The 26,257-nt window shown below is 45.9% G+C and overlaps 1 protein-coding gene and 1 pseudogene across 1 annotated transcript; one reads left to right on the forward strand and one right to left on the reverse strand.

Annotated features, from left to right (window-relative positions):
• Positions 1-2,195: 2,195 nt before the first annotated feature.
• On the reverse strand, positions 2,196-9,447 carry LOC149347307 (uncharacterized; annotated as a pseudogene).
• Positions 9,448-10,253: 806 nt separating this feature from the next.
• On the forward strand, positions 10,254-20,061 carry LOC149347308 (uncharacterized). Its single transcript, XM_089541539.1, has 5 exons — positions 10,254-10,526; positions 12,434-13,134; positions 13,305-13,537; positions 13,783-13,873; positions 19,956-20,061. Exons 1-5 carry the CDS (start codon positions 10,404-10,406, stop codon positions 20,059-20,061), a joined length of 1,254 nt encoding a protein of 417 aa, XP_089397665.1. The 5' UTR covers positions 10,254-10,403.
• The last annotated feature ends 6,196 nt before the right edge of the window (positions 20,062-26,257 follow it).

Below are 26,257 nucleotides of genomic sequence, written 5' to 3' on the forward strand. Positions count from 1 at the left end.
ACACCTTTGATAGATCGCAATTCAAGGCGGGCATCAGCAGGTCCAGGACAAGGATTACTGGATCCATGGCAGATGATGAACCCTTGCCATGGCTCCCAATAGATAGATACAGAGAGAGGGAAAGGCAGGGATGCTGACCAGAAAGGATTCCGGTTGGCTGCCCTGCACAGGGGAAGGGAATGAGGGGTTTAAAGAGGGAAGAGAGAACGAACGGGAAACAGATGGCTCCCGTAATCCTTCTCTTACTACTGCTGATGCCCGCTGTCTAGCGGAAGAACACCACCCGGCGGCTAACGCAATCTGAGCCTCTATTCCAAAACGTTACGTTTTAAGCGAGTAGGTTCGTAATGCTTTCGGAAATATTTACGCGCACACCAGAGAGCACACGAAACCAGCCGCGGTGGGTCAGTGGTTACGGCGCTCGGCTGCTGACCCGAAAGACGCGGGTTCGATCCCGGCCGCGGCGGCCGAATTTTAATGGAGGCGGAATTCTAGAGCTCATGTACTGTGCGATGTCAGTGCACGTTAAAGAACCCCAGGTGGTCGAAATTTCAGGAGCCCTTCACTATGGCGTCCCTGATAGCCTGAGTTGCTTTGGGAAGACAAAACCCCCAAAAAATCATTAAACCAAACCAGAGAGCACACGAAAGGGGACGCGCGCAGGAACGAGCTTCAACCGTATTTTGCTGTCATTGCAAGAAATATACGCTCTTTCCCAATAAGGATGATCAGTCAGCCATGGCAAATAAAGAGCTGCAATACCACATGTGACGAAAGCCAAACGCCACCTTGTCATATCATTTCCTCATCCAGCGACTTATTCTTTATCGATAAAGCGAGTACTGCAACAGTGAGCTCCCAAGTATCCGGGCTCACGTCAAAAAATTTTCTCGCCTCTTCAGTCTCATAGGACAGCTTAATCCTATGGAAAAACAATATACGGCAACAATTAAAGATGGAACTGCACCCTTTCCACGAACCCAAGACACTGCCCTGTGTCTATCAATGCCTTTCCCTGCCTTGCGTCTGTCCCTGCCTTTCCCTGCCTTCCGATAATGATCGCTCAAGCGCTCATTTGGCATCGGCCAATTTGAAAGACCTAGCTAGCATTTCCCGCATGATAATGCCACAAGATACACTACGATTCCTTTACAGTTCCGAAACTTTTCTGACGCTTATGTGCATCTTGCAGCCTCATATTTTGGTGGGAAGTTGTTTTGTGCGGTCTTACCAGTTTTGCGGAGGCCGAAAAAACGACTCTAACATACAAGGGATATCCTATCTTCTTGAGGAGATGAAATACTTTATGAATGCGTGGTATGATGGCTTTTGTTTGCGCCCTTCTGGGTTCGACGTTTCTTGCGCCTTCTTCACCTTGCTCTTCTTCGGTCACGTTTGCCTAAATTTTTCTCTTGCGCCGCGAGCGTTCCGCTATATTGCTACAACGACCTGTCTTTGAAAGCTTTCGCCCTTCGATTGCGGCTCCTGCAAATGAAATATTTCATTCCTTATATCATGGCAAGACTTACCAAGCATTTCGAGAAACCATATTGCGCTATGCTTCTTTTTACTAGCCTTGAATGTGCGGAAGTATTGACCACAGATGCTTGCTTGCACTCTGTGCAGGAGTGTGTCGGCTTCAAAACAATTAAAAACTGAAGAAGTTTAATACCCCAATCGAAAATTCCACCAGGCCGTATGTGGTGTTAACACCAGAGTGGAAATTCAGACACGGTTCTGGTGTTTCCGGGCTGGTGTTTCCGGGCTGGTGTTTCCGGGCTGGTGTTTCCGGGCTGGTGTTCCCGGGCTGGTGTTCCCGGGCTAGTGTTTCTGGGCTGGTGTTTCCGGGCTGGTGTTTCCGGGCTGGTGTTTCCGGGCTGGTGTTTCTGGGGCCGAGAAACCCACGAGGTTGTGCCTGGTGTGTTAACACCAGAAAATACGGTTTGGTGTCTCCGGGCTGGTGTTTCCGGGCTGATGTTTATGGGCATAAAAATCCACCAGGCCGTGACACCAGACGACGTTTCCATGCATACAGGCATACAGGCTCGTATCACGAGCCTGGCATGTGCCCTGCTGCATTCGGTATGTATAATGAGACGTAATGGTGCATTATATGGAGAAAGTTGCATAGGAAAAAATCCTATGCCACTTCTTGGATAAAGAAACATGCAATTTTCTATGCTTACGCAAGATGTTTATTTCGGAGGCCTCTGTCGCCGCAGCTCACAGGCTTTTTGGGACAACCACATTCGAATGTTTTTCGAGGCTTTGGCGACGTCCTCCTCTCCGTAGCCTTTTCGTGATGCGTAGTGCGTGAAAAACACTGCGTAGAAAAGAAAATGCACCATGAGTGTTAGAATGCCGCACATTTGGATCTCCGCACTAGTTAATTTAGCTGCGGTACATTAGAATGCAGCTGTAAACAAACAAAAAAATTTGAGGGGGCATTTAAGCTCTGCGGCTCACAGTTTTCTTTATTTAAGAGCCACCTCTCACAACCAATCATTAATTTCACTGCTACCTGCCATGATGGGCAGTTTTCTCACAATCCAGTCGGGATGTTGTGATGATGCCACAACATATGGTCCTTTCTTCCACTAGCTGTCAAATTATCTGCTATCAAAATTCCTCAATTGCTTTCCCACTGTGAACAATAAACCTTTCAGGCATTATTTTCTTTTAAAAACACTTAAATATTTAATTTCATGGCTGAAGGTGGAAGCACAATATCAATCACACAGAATGTGTAACACTAACAGCAATCAATTTTTGCGGACACAGAGCACATTGAGTGAAAACTTTAGTCTGCTTACTAATAAATTTGAGAGTTAAACTGCAGTTAAATCACAGAACTAATAAATTTGAGAGTTAAACTGCAGTTAAATCACAGAACTAATAAATTTGAGATTTAAACTGCAGTTAAATCACAGAACAGAGAGCAAGATGACCGCATTCACCTTTCAGTGCATCAACTTTGTGGGGGGTGAGGGGCTGTTGAGGCGGCTTCTCTCCGCCTTGGGCGACGAAGCGGTTGGACAGTGTGCCCGTCACACTCCGCTTGGCGAGCCCTTCCGTCGACCAAATGGCAGTCGCGGCTCGCTTCACGAAGTGTGAGTCCTTGGGCACTGTCAACAATTGGTCGTACACTCCTTTGGCCAAATAGACCCCATTGGCCAGGTGAACCTGCATGAAATCAAACCAAACTACTTTCAACACCACTTCATAATGTGAAAAAACACACACAGCCATACAGCCCATAAAAACAGCTGCTTCAAGGCAATCTGTACCCCATTGGCCAGGTGAACCTGCATGAAATCAAACCAAACTACTTTCAACACCACTTCATAATGTGAAAAAACACACACAGCCATACAGCCCATAAAAACAGCTGCTTCAAGGCAATCTGTGTTCAGTGTAGGTTGGAATATAGCAGTTAATGCAGCACAAAAAAAAGGTTACGTCACTTTCCTATCTGCCCTCAGCTCATGACAATATTGCGGCCCCTGGCCAAGTAATAAAACAACAAAACAAGAAAAAGGTAGGCACTTCCAAGAAATTACAGTAATCAAAATTGGCCATGTTACGTCCACTGCAACACAAATGCCTCCCCCACGGATTTCCAATAACAAACATGAGGAATTCACAGCCCCAAATATTTTCAGAATGTGTCCTCTTACTAGCTGTCGAAGCTTTCACACTCGCAGACAACCAGCTATATACCACACATCTTGCCTAAATCAATACCCAGGTCCCATGCAAGTCTATTGTTAAGCTCGAATATTCCAAACCAAGAGTTGTGCTTCATTCCACACTGCTCTCGTCGCACCCGAGTGCACCTGACCACCATCTGGTTGGATTTTTGTTTGACTTCAATGGTTTCCGGCCTGTTTCAAAGAATGCCCTCCCACAAAAATTTTCTGTATTGACCAATTAATATTGGAGATATAGCTATCACAATCAAGAAATTTCGCTGCCTTCTGTTTTGGTTCCAGCAACTGAAAAGTGCAGTATTATCAATGCACGCACACATACACTGCAAGCCATGAAAAGATGGAAGTACAGGTGTGTTTTTTGTTGCATTCCTACACTATCATTTAGAGGAACACACAATATAAATTTGAGTTGGCATGCATCCCGTTATATTCTCAGAGACCACTCTCATTCAAAATGTGAGCTTTTATCAGCTAGAAAACACCAAAAAACGATGTACAGATGTTGCCACTAGCGACCCAATTTATCCAGAGTACTTGTTTGTTTGTAATCTCTGAACATGGTCAGGGGACCTTTAATGTTATGGCTGTCACTGAAGGAATGAAGCTGCCTGAATAGTAATTGCCCGGCAAGTTTGTTGCTTGTGAATGTACTCTGCTTCTGCCACCTTGCCAGTGCCTGTGGCACAAGACACAAGAGTTTCATTGTCTCGCCCTTGCTATTATGTGAAACAACTAAGTGGTAACGTTACTACTAATATTAAATATTATTAAGCTGTATCTTTAACCATACCCTCCCATCCTCTGCTAGCGTGCACACTTGTGTGCCTTCCCTGGTGGGGCCTTCCTCCTGGCTGCCCAAACCACCCTCTGTGAACTCCACATGAACCAGGGCTCCAGGAATGGGGCTCGGTGGGGGCTCAGAGGTGGCTGCAGGTGGAGAGGAGGGAGCTGGGAACACCTCAGCCAAAGGGGCATCTTTTGCAGGCGCCCAGGTAGCAGCTGCCGATGTAGCAGCCATCAGTGACGAAGCTGCTGATGCCGCAGGTGCCGGTGCCGCAGGTGCCAATGCCGCAGGTGCCAATGCCGCAGGTGCCAATGTCGCAGGTGGAACAGAAGCAGACGCCGCAGGTGCAGATGCAGCAGAGGCAAATGCAGCATGGGCAGGTGCAGCAGAGGCAAAAGCAGCACGGGCAGATGCAGCCGCCACGGCCGCGGAAGGTGCAGACGCAGCAGGCAGTGCTGCAAAGGGTGGCACAGATGTAGGCCAATGAAAATAACTTCACCAACGATCATGGTTTTTTGTAATGCGAAATTTGAGCACAGCTTAATTTTTTTATGTATTGAGGCAGAACACAGACAATACTTAAGCTACCCTCAAGAGTACAATGTGGAGCACTCACGCTTTATCCAGTGCAAGGCCTCTAAACTACAACACTGAAAGAACTCTCCTCAGCGGTGCTGAGGGGAGCAGTACAACCCTTGCCTGGCTGCAGCGTCCTCTCCTGTGTTTACTGCTCTTTGCAAGAATGCATTGCAAGTTGGTCGCCTCAGTGCTTCAAAGAGAAATGTTGAAGCCACAGAGGACGAGTCTTGAGTCTTTGTTAGGAGCGGGCCGCGAGGCACATGTCCCGTATATTTATAATATTGTGTGCCTGTTCCCATGGTAAACGCCTCGCACTCCACAAACAGCCCTCATACACGCTCATGCATGTGCTGGTTGACAATTCGACTGCAGATTCATGCCCGACTCAAGTTTAGACGCAGTTTTGTGGTAGATGTTACACTGATTCCAACATAATCAGCCATGCATCTGTGCGAAAAGTGCCTCCAAAATAAGCTCCACTACAACCTTATCCCCCGTTATTCCTTCCCATAGCTTGGGATTTTTTGCGGCATGGCTCACTGCTGTGCCAAAAAATCTATCAGTTCGTGTCCCACAAGAAACTGCATGTTTAGATATGGCTTTGTCAGGTATTTATTATTTTTTTTTCTAACACCTGAAGTAATGAATTTTAAATCTGACATTAATGGAAAGCTTGGTCTTATTCAACAAGCCAACATGACTGAGTGAACTACTAGCGTGTTGACTTTGTGAACAAATAAAAAATTGTGATTTATGGCTTAGCCACAATTTACAATTAATCCATGTCCCGAAGCGACACACAGGCTATGAGGGACACCGCAGTGGAGGGCTTCGGAATAACTTTGACCACATGGGGTTTTTAATGGGCAGACGTTGCAGAGTACACGGACCCTTTTTGTGTTCTGCCTCCTTCGAAACGCCGCCACCACGGCCAGGATTGAACACAGGTGTCCTGGCTAAGCAGCCAAGTGCCCTGACCACTCAGCCACCGAAGCAGGTACAACAATTATTGGTATGGTGTTTTAAAGCAAGGGAAGAGAGTAAAAGAGTAACACAAAAAGATTTGTCGGCAGTCATGGCTAGGTTAAATCCTTCAAAGTGAGAGCAAGTTGCTCTTCAGTCCGCAGATTTCAATATGCGCCGTAAGCTATTCCCCCCCTCCCACCCCAACACACACACACTTCCTTCTTAAACCACCCAAAAATTTTTCCAGGTTATGTGACCTGAAAACATTTAATCAATAAGCTTGACCAGCAGGAAATACAGGAAAAAAAACTCCTTATAAGGAGTGTACCATCAGCTGAGAGGAAGCGCAAGAGCTGGTGCTGCAGCTTGATGTTCAGCTGGCGCAGCTCCTCATTTTCTTTTCTCAGTTTCTGCACCTCTTTCTCTGCTGCTGTCTCCGTGCTAAGGTCGTCCGTTGCGGCCTGCTGCGCGAGCATCCGCAACTTTTTGATGTTTCGAACCTGCAGTAGTTAACACAGTGTCAAAACACATATTCACCCATATTGTCTTTAACATTATAAAAAAAATTAAATTTCTTTGGACGCAAACTGCAGAAATGCTTGCATGTGACACAACGTTACTGAAAACCTATTAAGCATCACATTTCATTACAAGGTTCGGGTTTCAATTGCGCATACATACTTTATCACGTGCCAGGTCTGTTGGGCGTTTTGCGGGGCGCGCGACTGCGCCACGATGTCGTTGACCAGAAATATGTTGGTCCATTTCTTCTTTGAATTCTGGGAAGAAATCTCTTTTAGGAGTATGTTCGCACAATTTTCCATACATTGATTGTAATGATAAAATGCAAGATAATGTTTCCTGCACCAAGCCTTTTTCAGCAGCTTCTATTCTAAATTATTTAATTGACAGTGCCTATCTGGCCATCAGCCAGAATTCCCCCAACACTCATCAGAGACTGGCTGCTCAATTGAGTAGTCTGTCCTTTTTTTAAGAATGAATCATTTTCGCCACTGTTCAGCAGCAGTAACAAACATTGCTATATGAAACTGCAGCCCCAGGCTTTTTTGTTTATGGGGGTTCAACGTCCCAAAGGAACTCAGGCTATGAGGGATACCGCAGTGAACGGCTTCAGAAATTTCGACCTCCTAGGGTTCTTTAATGTGCACTGACCGCACAGTACACGGGGGCCTCTAGAATTTCGCATTCATGTCAAGTTTTCAAGAAACAATGCAGAATCGACACTTCCTACCTAGCGTGGCGTGAGAACCTCTGTCACATTTGGCAGCTTTCTCGGCTACAGAGGTCTTCACAGTTTAATATTCAATACACGTAGCTAGGACATGGTCATCAACTGAGCTATAACCAAGAGCAGTGAAGTATACATTTTATGCTTCCGAACTAGTCCCAAGTGATACACCCCCCCCCCCCCCAAAAAAAAAAAAAAGCAACGGGTACACCCTGGGAAGACCAGCCACTCATCACTTGTACATAAGACAGTTCATTACTACAACTGAAGAATGCCTGGAGGGGCGCCAGTGAGAAAAAAAAACGTATTCACGAGGCCCAGTTGATGGAGGTGCCGGGGTAATTTCAGCTGGGCGACTCTACCATCTACCGGACACTGCCAGATTAATTTCGTTACATCCATCAACATGCAACATGCTGCAAACAGGACGGAATTCGCAAACCTGCAAGTTGAACGTGAGAACTGCACAACAGCGGTGCGCGTTACGAAAGGCAGAAAAGCTCAAGAACACATTCCTATAGCCCTGACAAGCAAATTCGAGTGCTGTACCGCCGTCAGCACGCTTAACAAAGCAACCACAGCTATCCATCGGCCGGCCGTTGGCCGTCCGTTTCGGATGTTCCGGACGGACATCGATTTCGGACGTCCGTTCCCGGATCTTTCTCGGATGTTTGCATATATGGCACATGCATACTTTCTTCGTGTCCGCGGGGCAATAAAATGAAAAAGCAACTGAAAGTACAGCGAGAATATTTTATTGTGACTGTACATCAGCACAGGACTGAGTTAATGTGAAGTGTGTAACTCCTCAATAAGACATAAAACTTCGAGCGCACATCCATCTTCCTACTTCCATGATGAAGCAGAAGCGAACAGCTTTCTGCAAAAAATGAAAAGAAAAAGGTTAGTAATCAAGTCCACGCCAAATCTCAGTAGACCATGATAAATTCAAAAATGCTTGGCAACTTTGTTATTGGTATTCTCAACCCATTCTCAACAAGTCTCAACCCATCCGTAGCCCACACCACCGTATAGCCATAACATAACTCCAACTCTCCCGCGAGAGAATGTTACAGATCCTGCTCCACTGTCATAAAAGTAATTCCCAAGCAGTGTACTGCACTTACCTCCGTAGGGCATGCCGTAGGCAATCACACTAGGCCTTCTTTCATCCGAAGTCGGTGTAGTACGATATTCCAGCGTTCCAGGAGGGCTTCAGGCACTTGCCGCATCCTTCGAATTGTTAAGTTACACACCACTTTCGTACGCAGACTAAAAAAAGCCACACATTCTAGTAACAGAGCTCAAAAGGGGCACCACACTTCGCACCAAACCAGCAACGCCGCCATTACGCCGCTGCACTCTGTGGCTGATGGATTGGATTTGGCTGACTACAAGCTGCATTTATGATGATGATAGCGGAGTTAAACGGGAGTTTTGAATTTACAAGTGGTTTCAATCGCGTTTTACCACGGCTAGGGTGGCTACCACGGCGGACACGATGTCGCTACTGATTTTTATATGTTTTCTAGATGTAAATTAGTAATTGATTTACTGTAAATTTGTGTAGCACTCGCTCCTACCCTTAAATAAATTTAGTTCAGCAGTGGCCCTTGCACTGCAAGTATATGACTAGGGAATTGCGCGAATTTACAAAAGTCCTCAAGTCAAACCGTGTAGCTCATGGAAATAATTTCTCCAAAGCAGATATGCAGATATTAACGCAATTTCTCGCACACTAGCCAATAAAACTGGCAAAAATTTTCTTCGCGAATAAAATTTTCTAGGTTAAAAAAGCGAACTCTACAGTATACATACTCGAACGGCGCGACGTTTCTGTGTGAACAATTATAAAAAAACTCTATACTCATATCCGGAGAATATACTCCACCGTACATCCCTCGGACGTACACCTTGTCTCTAATGCGGATAGACAAAAGCGGATACTGTCTGTACGTCCGGCGGATGTATACGAATACGGATATCCGAAATCGGATTGTGCTCGTACGTCCGATGGACGTCCGATCTCGGCAAAGGACGTTCGGATCTAGCTCGTACGTCCGACGGATATCTGTGGTTGCTTGGAGGAACGTTCGCTTGCGCGTCCTGCACTGATATTACAGCCTCTGAGCGCTGGGCGCAGAGTCCAAGGCCATACTGCACGGTATGTTTGCGGACGTTGGAGACAGCTCGTGCCCTGCTTCTACTTTAATTTTGTCTCAGACGCAGCGGCCGACGCCCAGCGGCACTAACGTCAGTGAAAGACAATCGCTCGAGCGTCTCTGTTAAGCGTGCTCACGGCGGTACATACATAGAGGCTGAATGAAGTTTCAATATCAATCAACGCCCTGTACATTAAAGGCACTGGAAATACACGGGTAGCTACAGCTGCCACAAAGTAGAAATTACAAAAGTACTCAGACAGTAATAAAAGTGTTCTTACCTGTCATCTGTAGGATTTCCGCGTCGTAGTATCCGCCCTTTGTTTTGTCGTCCCCCTCCCAATAGACCTGATAGATATTTCCCGCCGCAAAATCTTCCGTGCTCTTTGGGTGGAAATTTTTCACAAGAACCGATGAAGTGACTTTTTTCACGTTGTCAAGCAGAAACTTCACGTAAATGTAAAACACCATTGCACTGATGCACACTCGGGAGCAAGTCACCAATGTCGCGCAGTATAGAACAAAAAGGATGTTGGAACGGTTGGAACAATTAAACTATCTACATGATGTTTTGACAACGTAATGGTGTGTGTGGCGCTGCAGTCTTGTCAAACAAAAAATTGCATGCTGATGAGACTGCTTTAGCGCGTTGCTCTGAAACAGATTGAGTTATCTGTAGATGTTGCAAATGTAGTAGTTAACTTTGTAAGCGCCACTTTCTTTTTGGCTAGATTGTAGCGTTTGCCTTGCTGGGAGAGGCGGGCGCGCATTGAAGCTATGAAAAAAAAAGGAAAGGAGAGGCGGGCGCGCGGAATTTCCCGCGCAGTCTGTAGTCGCCTCCTTGGTTGTACGTTCCATCTGTCTTCAGTGTCGTTCTTGCACCTTATACAAGCCAACGCCTCATCTACTTGTACAAGCCTGTTACAAGCGTGCAAAGGAGGTGCTCCAACATGCCTCCCAAAAAACGCTACCGCGCCTATTTGGAGCCAAATGCGCTATCACTGAAAATTCCGCGGCAGACGACATGGAGCCGGCTGCAAAAGGAATCCGCTGCAACGTCTCAAGCACCGCAGGTAATTCACCGACTTGTTTACGTCATATGCTAGGGCCCATTCACTTTCTGCGGCGAAAAGTTTTACATTCCATGAACTCATAAAGAATCCGCAAGTGTTTTTTTTTTTTTTCCGAGCTGTGCATTGTTGCAAAAGCGACCTTTGCCATTAGGCTTGCGAGCCGTGAGGAGAAGCCCGCTTTTCAGTGAATTTTTGAAGCAAAACGCGGGGCGAGCAAGTGCATATTTGTGGGTGTGGATGCGGAAAAGAGGTACGGGTCGCTGCGAAATAAAAGGCACTGCAGAAGTTGAGTGAAGTAGGGACAGCAAAGAAGGGCAAACGGGTGCTGGAGCTGGACAGCTCGAAACGCCGAGCACCGGCGGCACGGATCATGACGGCGCGGCTGCTGCTGTGCGTTGTGCGTGCATTACCGTAATGGAGATTTGCTTCGCTAGACTGCGCCGCGCTCCTTTGAAGCGTTGCCTTTTGAATAACTTGGACCTATTCGTTTATTCTGTATTTCAACTTGCCCCCCCCCCCCCCCCCCCACCACACACAATTTTTTTTCTTTGTGAAAGGGGGGGGGGGGAGAAAGCTAAAGTCAGCTTTTTTTTCTTTTGCGGAATCGCGAGAACCTAGCGTCCTTACACCCACCGCAGGCAGTGGCCATGCTCTTACCTGCGCGGTAAGCATCTAAAGAGAGTTCCTGAAAAGGCGGAGCTTACATTGCTTACATGGCCTATCAACGTCCAAAATATTGTCTGTGATGGATGCAGACGGCTCATAGCAGAACGCAGCATGCAGAAATGAGAAACAGGGCTAGGAAACGGAAATGATGAATGTGATGAATGAAACCATGGCAAAAAAGTTTGTCGCATCAAAGATTGTGGCAGAAGAGCAAGGCAGCGCGGGTGTACAATGATATCAGGAAAAAAAGCACTCCGCAGCATCGAATTAAGAGAAACAAGAAACAGAAGCAGAAGGAGACTGGTGAGGTGAAATGTGGATCAAAATATTGCGTTGTGAGGGCCTTTTGTAACATAGCTAGGCTGAAATACAGCCAAATAGCAGCCAAATTGGATGTAGCCGCCATCATTTGGGGACTTGAGCACAGGCGCCAATGAAAAATGCTGCGTATAGAAGAGTTCATCAACATAAATGCAGTCAAACACGAACTCCAAAACACTATAAATGTGTGAGAGGTGTCGACTACATCGGCATACTATATGTAGATGTGGCAAACATGAGTTTACGTGTCGTACATTAGCCACCACCTGTCATTTCTCACCATCCTAGGCGATGGCATAAAAGACATCCGAGGAAATAAAGCTCTGATTACTGACAACACTTGGTTAAGTATGCAACAAATGCTGGGAAGTATGCATGCAATTCTGCTCTGACATCATCTGTGAGCAGCACGGATTGCACTGATACATTTTAAAGCCCGTAGTAATTTTTATGGAAAATTCCTGTGCATACCAGTAAGAATGACAAAAAGTCAAAACACTGAGCCCTCAACATAGCGGATCTCTCAGGTCTCTCTCTTTGTCCAGCAGAACACCGGTTCAGACAAATCTTCTCATGTCAGTGTGTGAAGCTCACTTTATAGCACTGTGAGAGCTGGAGCCGGTCACTTGGTCAGCATCTTATCACAGCGAATGGCAGAGTTGTGTGCAGTGGACGCAATTACAACTGCTGCCCTCTCACATCCATTCCCATTTCGTCAGCTGGAATAGTCTCAAATGCTCAATCTGGGTAAAGAACAAGCGGTGTGAGGATGGAGCAGCAATTCAGCATTAATTGGGCTCACATCATGCCATAATAAGATGCTGACCCACTAATCGGCCAGATTTCTCAAAGCATGCCACTCGGGCTTTCGTCACTGTCTGATGTAGCTAATACATTCCTCTTTTGTTTATTCTTTGCAGTTAGCTGCAGTAAATGAGGTACCAAGAGGGGACGCTGAGGTTACAGACGAACAAACTGAGAGTGAAGAATGTCTGCTGCCACTACCTCAGCTCTCTGAACAAGCAGGAAGTGCTGCCTCTTTTAACCAGAATGCTGAGCAGGGAGACCCTGATGTGTATGCGGAAGCTGACGACCCAGATGATGATCTTTCTGATTTCATCGCAGCCAACTCAAAGACGACTCTTCCTGGCCAGTCCACAACTCGACTGCAAGCCATGCTCCTGATATTATCATTTGTTGTGGCAGCTAAGCTACCATGGACACAAGTTGACAGCTTGCTCAAGCTTCTGAACGCCCTCTTTGCTGAAGAGGTTTTTCCTTCAACCAAATATGGTTTTCGAAAACTGTGGAGGCTTCAGCAGTCAAAAATGGTGAGCATTCATGCCTTCTGCCCGACTTGCCAGTTCTTAATTGATGGCAATGGTACCAGCCACTGGCGTTGCCGAATTTGTTCAGAAGTTGCAAGCCTAGGAGAGGTTTTGAAGAAGGGGAGCTTTTTCATCACTCTTAACTTGAAGCGACAACTGCAACAGCTCCTGAAACGCATGGGCAAAATAGTTGGAAGCAACCTGCTTCAGCTTGCTTCATCATGCCCAGAGGCTTTCACCGATATCACAGATGGCCTGCTCTACAAGAAAGTTCGCAGCAACCACAAAATGAAGTGGAGTGACCTAACTTTGACGATGAATACTGATGGTGCACTGGTATTTAAGTCAAGCAAAGGTTCTGTGTGGCCAATACAAGTTGCCCTCAATGAGCTTCCCGTTCCTCTGCGGTGGAAGAATATTTTGGTTGGAGCAGTGTGGCAGACCTCTCCATTATCCATTAAAGTCTCTTTCCTTCCTTCCTTCCACCTGCACATCTCTTCATGAAAACCTTTGTGGACAAGTTCCAAGAGGTTGGCAGCCTGATGTGGACCTTTGCTGATCAAGTTGTGGAGTCTGCAGTCAGAATTGTGTGCTGCTGTGTCGACTCACCGGCCAGAGCTGCTTTGCTCAATGCAAAGCAGTACAACGGGTACTACGGCTGCACTTGGTGTCTTAACAAGGGAACTTTAGTTGACGGTGAGACTCCTGCTTTCATTCAGTCTTATGAAGGACACAGATATACAGCATATGTTTTACATGGCAGATTGGTTGCCAGCGGTAAAAGTAAGGAATAACAGCCTACTTGGCTAGTTGGATGTTTTATACTTTGCCGGTGTTATATTCATGTTTTTAATTATTTTCATTTGTTCTTTACTACTGCTTTGATCTGTGCGGCATGAAGTGAGTTTTGATTTTAATGATTTGTTGTGTTTTTGTTGTAGGCACAGTAAAGTACACGTTTGAAGGCGGTGCCATGGTTGAAAGGTCCCACGACACTGTGCTGTCAGCCATGTCCCTTGCAGTTACAAGAAAGTGCTCTGTCGATGGCGTGAAGGGGCCATCTCCAGTTACGAAGCTAGGAACATTGGACTTGGTCTGGGGCTTCCCTCCCGATTATATGCATTGTGTCCTGGAGGGTGTGACTGCACAAATGACAGAGCTTTGGCTGTCTGCAACTGGGAAGCCTTGGTATGTAGGAAATAGAATTGCCGAGCTAAATCAGCGTATATTGAAAGCACGGCCACCAATAAGCTTCTCGAGACTGCCAAGGCCAATTTCAGAGAGGGCATTCTGGAAAGCCACAGAATGGAAGTATTGGTTGCTATACTACAGTGTGCCATGCCTTCAAAACATTCTGCCAGATAGATATATTAGGCATTTTTCATTGCTGGTAGAAGGCATTTTTATGCTGCTGAGAGAAAGTGTTGAACGCAGTGACACTTTTATTGCAGAAAGGTTGCTGAAACAGTTTGTGGAGGAAGTGAAAATATTTTATGATGAAAGTGCGCAAACATTCAATGTTCATCAACTTCTACATCTGGCGAAATCTGTTAGGATGACAGGTCCACTGTGGGCCACGTCAACCTTCCCATTTGAAGGGGGCAACGGGGACATCTTGAAGCTTGTGTCTGCTGCGAAAGGGGTTCCTCGGCAAATATCAGAAAGATTCATTATGAATGGAGTTCTAAATTCTTTGAAACGTCTGGTACCTCTTCCTCCATTTTTGAAAAAGCAGCAGGAGCTAATTTCAGGTAAAATTTCTAAACAGCACAAATCTAGTGTCTTAGGTGCAGCTTTGCCACCTTGTGTCTATGAAGAACCCATCCAAATACTGTTGAGGCAAAACATTGGTTCCGAGGCATGCGTAAGTGAGTACCTTAGAGCTCGTGTCAAGGGGTTCACTGTACACAGCGCCCATTATCAACAAGCAGAAAGAACATGTTCATGCTACCTGGAAGCAAGTAACGGCAAACTTGTTAAAATTCTCAAGGTGTTTGCTGCTGACAGCAAAATCTTGCTGTTGTGTCAAGAATTGATTACTGAAGTGTTTGAGCTGCCCTTTTTGTTCAGAATCGAGCACCCTCCATTTGGCATCGCTCTCTGCATGCTTTGCGAAGAAAGCGTTGTTTCACCTTGTGTGCTTGTAGAACAAGAGAGCACATTCTTAGTGAAGATGCCTAATCTTCATGAAAGTGATTAGTCATTTTCAGTACCATGAGGGAACAGCATGAAAATATTCTTGAGTAAGACACTTGTATCCCACTTGCTTCAAATGCTGTCAAATGGGAAAATGCCGCCCCTGTGCACCATATTTTTGCATGCTGGATACTACCGAGCTATGAAACAAACCATTCAGCATATTTTTAACTTTTAGGCCTCCTTGGTGTTATGTTTTTACAAGCACGGGCGTACAGTTCGACACGGCCCACTTTTGCAGGGAAACAAAAATTTAAACTTCTTCAGCTTTTGAGCTTTTTTCATCGGTGAACTGCAACATAATACTTCTTGAAGCAAGTTTCAGTGTACAAGCAAGTCGTCTTATACATCCAAAAGACTGTGGTATGGATATTTACCATATTTGAGGTCTTTTTATGAAGTGATTGCTACAGCTCTGTTCCTCTCTTTTTCTACAAAACCAGTGGTCAAAACTGGTTCAAAGCGATGTCATTCTGAGCACAGTTTTACGATATGTATGCAGCATGTGAGACACGAATACAGCTTTGTGAAAAATGCAAAAATGATGATGCTGATCTTTTCGACATAGACAAAATGCCCTTTGCCCAGTCTGTTGCACATCTTCCTCATAGCAGTTTCACTCATCCACTTTTTCACTGATCTCCATTTATGATTGTGGCCAACTTGCTATTGCGTTTTACAAAATTCAAAATGTCATGAAACTTGGCAGCACATTGCAAGGTACCTAGTTAGTGTTTTTTGAGGTTGCAGCGTGTTCCATTATCATTAACACACTGTCTTGTTTGTTGTGCATGTTCACTGTCACGTGGCAGTGTCATCCAGTACACTGTCTTGTGCATGTTCAGCAAGAAAATGTTTCGATAGGCATGTTTTTCTTTGCATTTGCCAACACGTCAACACATACATGCTTCAATGGCAGCTTAGTACCAAATTCACATACGTACTTGCCAACTGTCTCCATCAAGGGAACACGTAGCCTTAAATATTGAGCCCGCTGGACAGACCAACCAAAGCATGAATGCTCCTGCAGTGCCGTGTTTCACATGAGGTTCGGAACTTAGTATTCGGAGAAGCCTTTGCCCCACAGTATATGCAGTTTAGCTGATGATTTCTCTACAAGATGTATCCCTATATATATGACTTAGCAACCCGAATGAGCCAGCTTTTTTGTAAGTGTTCATTTCTGTTAAATGAACACACTTATCAGGGACTGTTATCTCTGTGTTTTCAATCTGTTCCGAGTTCATGAACAGTTCTTTGAAGCAGTTCTCATGCATTCGTTTATATCCAGTGAAAACTGCACCCATTTATTTTTATTCTTTGCTTACTTCAGCTGGATAACCTGACTGACATTGTATCCTGTGATATGAGCCCTTTTTTATATAATATTGTGCCTTATTAAGTAATGTCAAGTTGCGGTGTACTGTCTTGTGCATTATTTGCTGCTCTGCTGCTGAGCACGAGTTTTTTTATTCTTGTCCTTCGTGCTTCGAAGTAGGCATTGTCATGAAAAACAGCAACTCATGCTGAAGATGTTCTCTACAGTGTATTTGCACTTCCTTTGCACCTTTCCATAGCCTTCAGTGGTAATGTACAGCGGGGAATTTTTTCAGTGCATGTAACTTTAGAAGGGCATTGTTTTCCAAGACCCTTTATATAATGATATGTAAAATGTCTTTTGCTTGTTTTTTTTACCTACATGTGCTGACCTTGAGACTTTGTTTGGCTGTTGATGAAAAAGTTGTCTGGGGCATCTCACCTAGCGGGTGTTAAAACAAGTAAACTAGTAGCAAAATGCTCCTTTTAGCAGCTATGCAATTGGTGGTGTTTGGTCAGTGCACGAAATAATCGTTGGCCATTTAAACTTGATAGTTCACATTCTCTTCATCTCTTAACAATGTACAGCTCTCATGTCAGTCAGAAAATTAAGCTCTTACAGGCAGAATCTATAGCACAGGGGGAGCTTAGGATGTTTTCGGCTGTTTTGCCGTGTAGCACTTTTTACTGTTGCCAACTCAGCCATGCCTGTTCCTGTCTTGCTGTTCCTTATGGTTTCTGGCATTGCGTCGATGAGCAAATGCACAGTGCTGTGTGAAGTTGTCTTCAAATGCCCTTGCAAAATTTGTTATCAACTGAGCTGGCAGTGCTTAATGCAGCTGGCAGCACTTCAGTACTTTCCCACCTGCCCGTCAAGTATTGTGTCTGCACAAAAGCCCACCTCCTTATCACCATTCTGATTCCAGTAATTTCATTGCCTTGATCACTGTGAAAGGCACTGGTAAGCACTGTGGAAGCTGCCTGGCTGTATGAAAGGCCCCACATTGCTACAATTCAGGGGAATGAATTGATGGTGTTCTTTTGCGATGCTTTCAGGGGCACTTTCCCAAATGCCCATTTCGCGAAGGCACTACTGCAACTCTGAAACGAAGGAGTTCTATGCTGAATTTTGAGAATAAATGTGTTTTAATTTCTTTCAAGCTTTAGTTCAACCTGCTGTCATGCCTTTATGTTTTCATAGTCACACCAGATACAAATTTTTTGTTGTCCTGGCTGATATGAGCATTTAACTATACCTGGAAGCTAAAAAAGTGTGCCTTTTTTGTCCACATAATAAACAGACTGCCATTCATCCTTAGTGTAATAGTAATAACTACTAAATTATATGCTGTATGATATGCAAATGCACCTCACAATTTACCTTGGACTTTTTTACGGTTTGACTGTGGTGTGAAGACATGAACACCCATAGTTGCAACAATGGACTATGCAATTAAGCAGGACAGAAATCTTTCATTAATCTCAGTAAGTACCAAACCAACCTACATGTTGGTCAGTGCATGAAATAATCCTTGGCCACATGTCTGGCATGTGCCTGAGATTGTATCTGGTACATCATGCAAACTAGAATGAACCGAACAGATCTTTTTGGTGGCGCTCGGCTCCCGCACATGAATACAGCAACAGGTCTGGTGTGCTTGAGCTGGATCATATACGCCAGATGACTCGAAACCAGTCTAGTGTACGTGCACACCAGACGACATGAAACCAGTCTAGTGTGCACACCAGACGACATGAAACCAGTCTGGTGTGCACATCAGACAACACCACACCGGTCTGGTGTGCACATCAGACAACACCACACCGGTCTGGTGTGCACATCAGACAACACCACACCGGTCTGGTGTGCACACCAGACACCACCACACCGGTCTGGTGTGCACACCAGCACCACCAGGCTGGTCTGGTGTGCACACCAGACACCACCAGGCTGGTCTGGTGTGCACACCAGGCTGGCCTGGTGCCCACACCAGCCACACCAGGAAATCCTGGTTTTAACACCAGAACACACCAGAACGTTCTGGTGGATTTTTCAACTGGGACTCTTGTGCGTGGGCACTTATTCAGTTAGGAAAACGGTTAAAGACAAACTTTTAAGCATGTACAAATGATTCTTATTATGCCTCAGTATTCTGTAACGTTCTAAGACCACTGAAATTCCGCCCACGAAACGAAAGACTCCTACAACACCTAGGCCATATAAGCTTAGAAATGCTGTCCTATAATATTTACTAAATACAAGTCACTTATTATAGGCGCTTTAAAGCAGCCAACACAAATGCCTTGTTTTTACAGCCAAGCATATTTGTGTCAACAAATATAGAAAACCGCCCTAGCTTTCACCTTAAGCCTTCTGGAAGGGGGCGACAAAAATGCGATCAAGGTAGTTCACTGTGCGGGAAAAAATGACGAGATCATTGACGTGCACTCAAAAGCAATATAACAGCCTTCCGTCATTTTCCTTCCGACACTCAATAGGATCGAAATCTTTCACCTATAATGGGTCATACAATTCTAATATTTTCACCTTTTCTTGGAAGAACAAGGCGACGCACCTTTGCCACGTTCCGGCTTCAGATTTGACGACAAAGAAATGGCGTTCTACTTTATGTGTGCTTGCAAGAAAAAACATATCTGAATCTCTTCCTGACTTTGGCCGATACTCAGCGCAGCCTCGTATTTTCAACTTGTTTGCGAAGCATCTTTGCCCATGAATTTTGCTTCTGTAAGAGACAAACCGTTAACGCAGTGACAATGTTTGCACTGCTCATTTCGGTTTTGACGAGAACTGGTTGGGGTTGATAATGGGAAACCACTTTCTTCGTCCGAATTTACCAGATATAGGCTCAGCGATTTTAAAGCTCCTTCCAATTCTAAAACATAGGGACCATTTCTTGGCTGTACACTCCGTACTAGCACACCTACCGCCTGCGGCACGCACGCCTCACTTTTGTTCACCGAAACACACGTATAAAAAAATACTGCGGTGATGACAAGTAGCCGAAAGAAGCGGATTGCGAAGCTAATCTGTTGGTGGCGCCAGGGGTTGGACTCCCACTTCCGGCTATAGGTATGGTAGACTTTCTTCTGTGGACGGCGATGTGAGCTGCAGAACCTGGCTTGGTTTGCCTGAGCCGATAAAGCAAGTTGAAGGCAGCCTTGAAGACATTTCAGAAAAAATGGAAGCGCAGAGCTCCGCCTTCTCGCTATGACCTGACAGCTTTAGTAGGTTAACGCCAATATTTGCTGAATAATTCATTCTAGACTTCAGATTCGTAGATTCTTGAAAGTCGTCACACCACTACTGGCGCACAGGTGCAACGGTTAAGCATTGACCCTGCAATGGCAGATGCTGCCTTCAGTGGGGCTTTCGCGACCCAGGTTGCTCCTCTTGGGCAACTTCTCGCGAACAATAATAAATTTAGCGGCCACCTGTAGCCTGCCAGATTTTGATGACGTCACAAGTTTACGTCATCTAGATTGCTCACCAACCCCAACATGGACGACGCCGACGTCGTAGTTACTGCAGAACGGGAGCCTTAACTCTGTCACGTTAAAAATTGGGTGGCCCTCCCCCAAGGTGCCGGGCTCGGGGTCCAGGTGATGGTGCTGGACTGGAGACTCCTGCCATAAGTGGCACGGAATTTGAGCTGCGAGGAGTAGATCGGGCCACCCCAAAGACATAGGACGTGTCAACGGGTAGAAGATTGGTAGTCTGCCTGATGATGGGCTTGATTGACTGTTGACAGCTCTAGGCCATCAACCGGAGGGTGGATCAACCCGGCAGATCCGGGGACGGAGATCCCATTTCACACCGGTTAACACTGGAAGTAGTTACATAGTCCTATCACCGAGGGGGTGCTGTCAGTTCGCACATTCATGTACACTATTAAAACAGCCTCTCGTACATGTAGGAAAGGTTGCACTCCCTTGTAATTCAGTCGGGTAGAGGCGGCCTTAGTGAATACTTAAGAATGGGTGGATGGGAACCCCTTTGAGCCAAGCTGAGCAGATGTGTGGATACCTAAAGGATGTAGAGATGCTTTTGTTGGAGGATTTATACCACGTTACGGACAAGGGACGGGATGCTTCGGCTGTCTTATGCAGGTCGCTGCAAGGAAATCTCCGCTGAGCAAAGTCATGAAGAGCGGGGTATCCTTGTGGAACCCGACCGCTTGGATCACTTGGCGGCTCAGCTTCGGTCCGGTCTCATTCCCCCTACGGGAGACGATGGCCGTCCCTTGGAAACTCTGAGGTCTGTGGGCGTCTCAGTTGACTAAGCAAGTGAGCACGAGGGAAAGCAGAACTGATACTTGCACTCTTGGCGCCTGTTCGTGGTAACGAACCCCAAAGGGGGACAAATTCCTTTTGGACAAGATGGCACACTATAGTGCACGTGTCCAATGGGGCTAGCAATGGTTTGAGCAGTGGACTAATTGTTGCATGGGTGCAAATTAAGAGAGATAGAGAGGGGAATTTTTATTTCTAAGCTCATGTCAGATCCTAGTTAGTAGCGTTTTGTTGGGCGCTATTTAACGACTAAGGCGGTGTTGGACCACGTCTCCCTTGGATGTTCTGGATGTCGGCTACAGGAAGCGTCTAGAGGAAGGGCTGCAGAGAGGTAGGCGGAGTGGTCCATCGTCCCCACGTGAGGTGACAGGAGGCTTGAGATATGAGGGAGTTATGGTGGGTACTTAAAAGGTGCGAAAACATAACTAATTTGTATGAAGGTCTGACGTATGCTCACTACACATGAGACATGCGGCCTTGCCAGGTTTGTGAAGGATATAGTCGGGATACAATTCACAAGAAAGGGAGTTCCTGAGGAATAAGACTGGCGTCGGCATGACCCGAGCAATGGGAGGTGGAGGGAAGAGTTCTTCGTTGGTGCCGCAAATTTAGAACGCGTTCACGACGTTCCTGCCGGTGTGTAGCGCGGTCTGCCTTAGGATATTAATAGGCTGACCAGGCAGTCGGAGAGCCCGCGAAATTAAGAGAACTTTACATTTACTACAGTATACTCAGACAGAGACATCTCGACGTAGTCTACGGTAGCACTGTTGATACACGCATTTTTAAGTGGTTCTGAATGATGAGAGCACCTCTCTACAGGCTCAATGAAACAGATGTGCTGTCCATAAAATGCTAGATTTCTAAAGTAGTGCAGGACGCAGGCACTACGCACAATTTTCTACTCTCTCGTATGTGTTCAGAACAGAGTACTATAAGAAATCCGAGAAAGAAAAATAGCAGGCTCTCACAAATATAGCATAGCTCTATTGGGCTGGAAACCCTGACATGTTTTGCGGCCTTCAAGTTCAAACGCATTTAAAAATAAGAAAAATCATGCAAGGCTAACTGCGCATCAGATCTCTCTGAATAGAAGTATGAACCCCAAGCTATACAGGGCCAGACTCCGGGATCGATGTCAATAATCTACCAAAAACTACTGAAGCAGACCCCAAAATCTAGGCGGACGCATCTCAACACACCCTACCAGGATACTGTACCACTCTCGCCACCCATGAGGATGGCCAAATCGATGCCACAGCCACCCACCAAGCCAACTGATGGCGCGGCCATCGCTTTCGCTCTCACAAATGCTGCACAAGATTCTGGAATCACGGAAATTTGTGCCGACTTCTAAGATGCGTACCATAAATATCTGCAAAGAATCACAACATCAACCACCTGATGCATTCATCCATCAGAACATACGCTTACCCAGGAAAGAATTCTCACTTGGGTTACAGGATATGCCTCGATCGCCCTTAATCAGCACATCCATGTGCTGGCCCCGTAACTATCCCTCCGTTCCCTGGAAGATGGGACACTCGAACCAAGGCAGCAAACTTCGCGGGCTCTCCTCACATTACACCAAATGACCAGTCATTTAAAAACTAACCCCTTCACAATCCCGCTACCTCAACATACAGTAGATCCAAATACAGTGCTGCTTAGTGGCGGTAGAGAAACTGCTATATATCAGCCTACGTGCAGTACTTCATCGTTCCACACTACCTTGACCCTCCGACTCTGGTCAACATGTGCGGCGGCCACGCCAGCCTCATACACTACCTGTGGGAATGTCCCCAACCCATGGCAGTACCCCCTCCCCCCCCCCTTCCCAACTAATCTCACTGCTGACGGGAGGCCGCTGTGCGAGCTGCTCAACTAGCTGGCCAAACATGGCTAGTGTACACAGCTCTCTGTGCAGCCCAGGCGGTCGAACACTTGGACAAGTATGAGTCCACCCTTGAGGACCTGGTTTGAATTTGTTTGGGTTAAAAATAGCTCCCACCACCACCACAATTTTGTACTCTAGCGTTGGCGCTCAGGAGATATGGCTGCATGAAATAGCAAAAAGTGGTAGTGTCACAAAATAACAGCTGTTTATTAGATAGAAAACCTTGACAAATGTTTTGCGCTTCTCACATCCGACTGCATGTAAAAACAAGATAGGTCAAAACACATCCACAGTTTCTCGATGACCTTCTCGTCTGCGCAGCTGCACGTCCTTTGCTTTTAACAATTTTTTTCCTTTCCCGCAGCTTTGCCGCCGCTACCACTTGCCTATACAAGGACATTACTCCGTGATGTTGATTCCGTATGGCACGCACTGCTGCTACCTGCGCCCTGTTCTGGTTTCATTCCAGTATGTACTAAGTCCAAAACAACAGCACTGCGCGCTACCACTATACGTCCTTCACCTAAAACATAAATGACACTGCAAAGTTGGGCACCTGCGTGAGACAAATATGTTTTTTACCTTTCAGATGATACATGTGCCGCGCAACATGCACACGCGCACATACATCAATACTGCATAAACGTAATTGCCGGCATGGAACTTTTCCAAACCCTGTATTAAGGTCCGGCTCTTTGTGGCGATATGTGGGAACACTTGTTTTAAAAAAAAGAAAGCAACTATGAGCTCATGTTTTCGAAAGTTTGGCTGCTCCTGTAGAAGGTAAAGCCGCTTTCATCGGATCTTCAGTTTTATATTGAGGTTAACCATAAAATGAGCATTCTGCCGGCCAAAAACTATCCACCTTTGTTCTTCACTGCCTGCAATTTCCGCCACCTTTTCCTCGATGGTCGTTCAGGCTGGGCTCGCTAAAAAAATTGCTGCCATTGATCGAACAAATAACTCGATCGGGACATGCCGGCGGCATCTAATTTCGCTCGTCGCCTCACAAAAATAGATTCAAAGCTGGGCGGCATCCTGGTTGTCTGGCCCGCCGCTCTGGGTGTTCTGAATGCCTTGTTTGCATAGGCCTGTGCTGCAGTATAGGTTTTTAGTAAAGCGTTTCCCTATGAAGGAAATTTTATGAAAACACTGTATAGTTCACTGCATACATAAAGCACATCAATCACGGTATACGTCTGGGCTCACCAAAGAGTATAAACATTTATCATTACAAAAAGGGTTGAAATTAGGTTGAGCACAACGCAGGGAGCTGTGGAAAGGAAACTGACAGATGTGAGTTTGGGAGACAGGAACATCCCAAGCAGCACAGGTAACCGGCCGAGTCTTGCAAATGGGCGGGTTCCACTCTGGTGATTTGTAGGACCGGCCTCTTTGATAATCCGTTTCCAATATTGGGCCAATTATCTGGGCTGTTTATAATATCCCGCGACAAATGGATATCTGTGTCGAAATCAAAAAGGGGCATGGGAAGGCATGTAATTTGTAAGCATGTAACCGAATCTCCTAGTCGGTAAAGGAGTGTATTCCACAGATTGCAAGCTCAGAGAGGAGCGTTAATGTGGCTGCAATATATTTGTATATTTCAAATACCCTCATCGGTCTGCGGGCGTCATTCAGGGGAGTAGTACAAGAACAAAAAAGATTGGTTGGTTATTGGTTATTGGAGTTCAACGTCCTAAAGCAACTCAGGCTATGAGGGACGCCGTAGTGAAGGGCTCTAAATTTCGACCGCCTTGGGTTCCTTAACGTGCGTTGACATCGCACAGCACACGGGCCTCTAGAATTTCGCCTCCATCGAAATACGGCCGCCGCAACCGGGATCGCACCCGCGTCTTTCGGGTCAGCAGCAGAGCGCCGTAACCACTGAGCCACCGCGGCGGGGCAAGCACAAAAAGAATACAGTAATTGGGAATACAGCTATGAATTACAACAGGACATGTGGCTCGTGGACTGTGCCGAAGATTACGATATAGAGCAATTATGTGTGAGCGTGGCAAAACTGGGCGAATGATAACTAAATGAAAACACGCCAAAAATTAACAAGAAACCAAAAGACAGCACTCACGGTGCACTAAAAACCGAAAGGCGTAGAACTCATGGGCTAGAAAAATGAACACGTAAAATTTGCTTCAGTGCTCGAATCTGTCGGTGAATCCAATGTCAGATGGTGAATTATTTCACTCGGATGATGCACCTAGAATCAAAGAATTTAAGCAAGCGGTTGTATGTGGAATTATAACTTTCCCTTTGTGTGGATGACCAGTGCGTGATGAAACATTGGGGGGCGGAAGAAGCAATGAGTTTGTCGCACAAAACAGGATTACAGTCGTATATTTTCAAAAAGAAAGACAGAGGTGTGATATTTTCCTGCGCGTTCAAAGCGTGGTTAGTCAAAGCGCTTTTCATCAGCATGACACTATATGTGTGGCGATACTTGTGAAGAATAGAACGCGCTGCACGGTTTTGAACAGTTTCTAAGGCGGATATGAGCTTCTTTTTTCCAGGGCCCCATAAAGACGCCGCATGTTCGAGCTTTCAGCGAACCAGTGTTTTACAAAGAATTTTTGCTGAAGTAGATGCATTTGGAAAACTCTGTTTTGAGTGGTGACCCGGGTACCTCTTTTTCAGCCCAAATGGACTGAACTTCGCTACCGCCTTTCCTGCGGTACAGACATAGTGGAATAATATCGCTGCAAGCACCGCCGTTACTCAGCCACTGGCAAAGGCCAGGATAGGCCAGGACAAGGAATTGTGACCGTACTTTGGCAGTATTTTGACCCCACGGTCACTGGCAGGTGCAAACACACTCTACCACATGATACGGGCTTGTCATATGAACACAGCCCAACATGCCCTCACTGCATGAGCCAAAGCAGCGACATCGTCCTAAGACGTCCCGGTCTGAGGATGTCACCTACTCTCAAGGGCAGCTTTGGAGGGTTATGCGCTCTCTTTTTGGCAATAAAGTTTCCACCAGCAGCACCTCTACTCAACGCACAAGTGTGTCACCATTCCGTGCTTAATTTACGATGAGTGTGATATATTTGGAATCAATATTAGTGCATCTATAGCTAATAAGGAGGGACCGCGGACCAGACTGGTGAAGCCATAGAAAGCGTTGCAAGGCTGCCAGGAGAAAGGCTGGTGGATGGGTTAAGGATCTGCTGGAATGATATCCCCAAGATAATAGTAGGCAAAGCTAATCAGATAGCTTTAAGAGAGTCATTTAATCGTGGACGCAACCTGACACTGAGCAACTAATAAGAAAACAGAGATTTGACCCTTTCCGGGAAAATAAGATCCGTCCGTGAGATGAGAAGTGCCAAATAGTTCGTAATGCCAGTATAACGTAAGAAATAGAGCATTTAGTAATTCCAAATAACGGGATTTTTTCCAAAGAGTGGAAGCAAAAACGCACGCAAAAGTAAGCTGTTCGCATTCCTCCTCAGAGAACGAAACGAAGAGTGACCCTGATGAACTAAGCGGACAATGTCCACTAGAATATTTGAAGGCAGTTAAAAGAAATCTATTTTCTGACCGGATATGTGCGCCCGAAACAAACTCGTTCGGGATGCTAGCGGCAAACCAGCTCGGAAACGCTCAGAGGTCAGAGGGACGGCTGATCGCGGAAACGTTTCATTCGAGCGTAACAAAAAGATAGAGATATCCTC

The sequence above is a fragment of the Amblyomma mixtum genome, chromosome 4, assembly GCF_055824585.1.
Source record: "Amblyomma mixtum isolate Tamu chromosome 4, ASM5582458v1, whole genome shotgun sequence".
Classification (NCBI taxonomy): Eukaryota; Metazoa; Arthropoda; class Arachnida; order Ixodida; family Ixodidae; genus Amblyomma; species Amblyomma mixtum.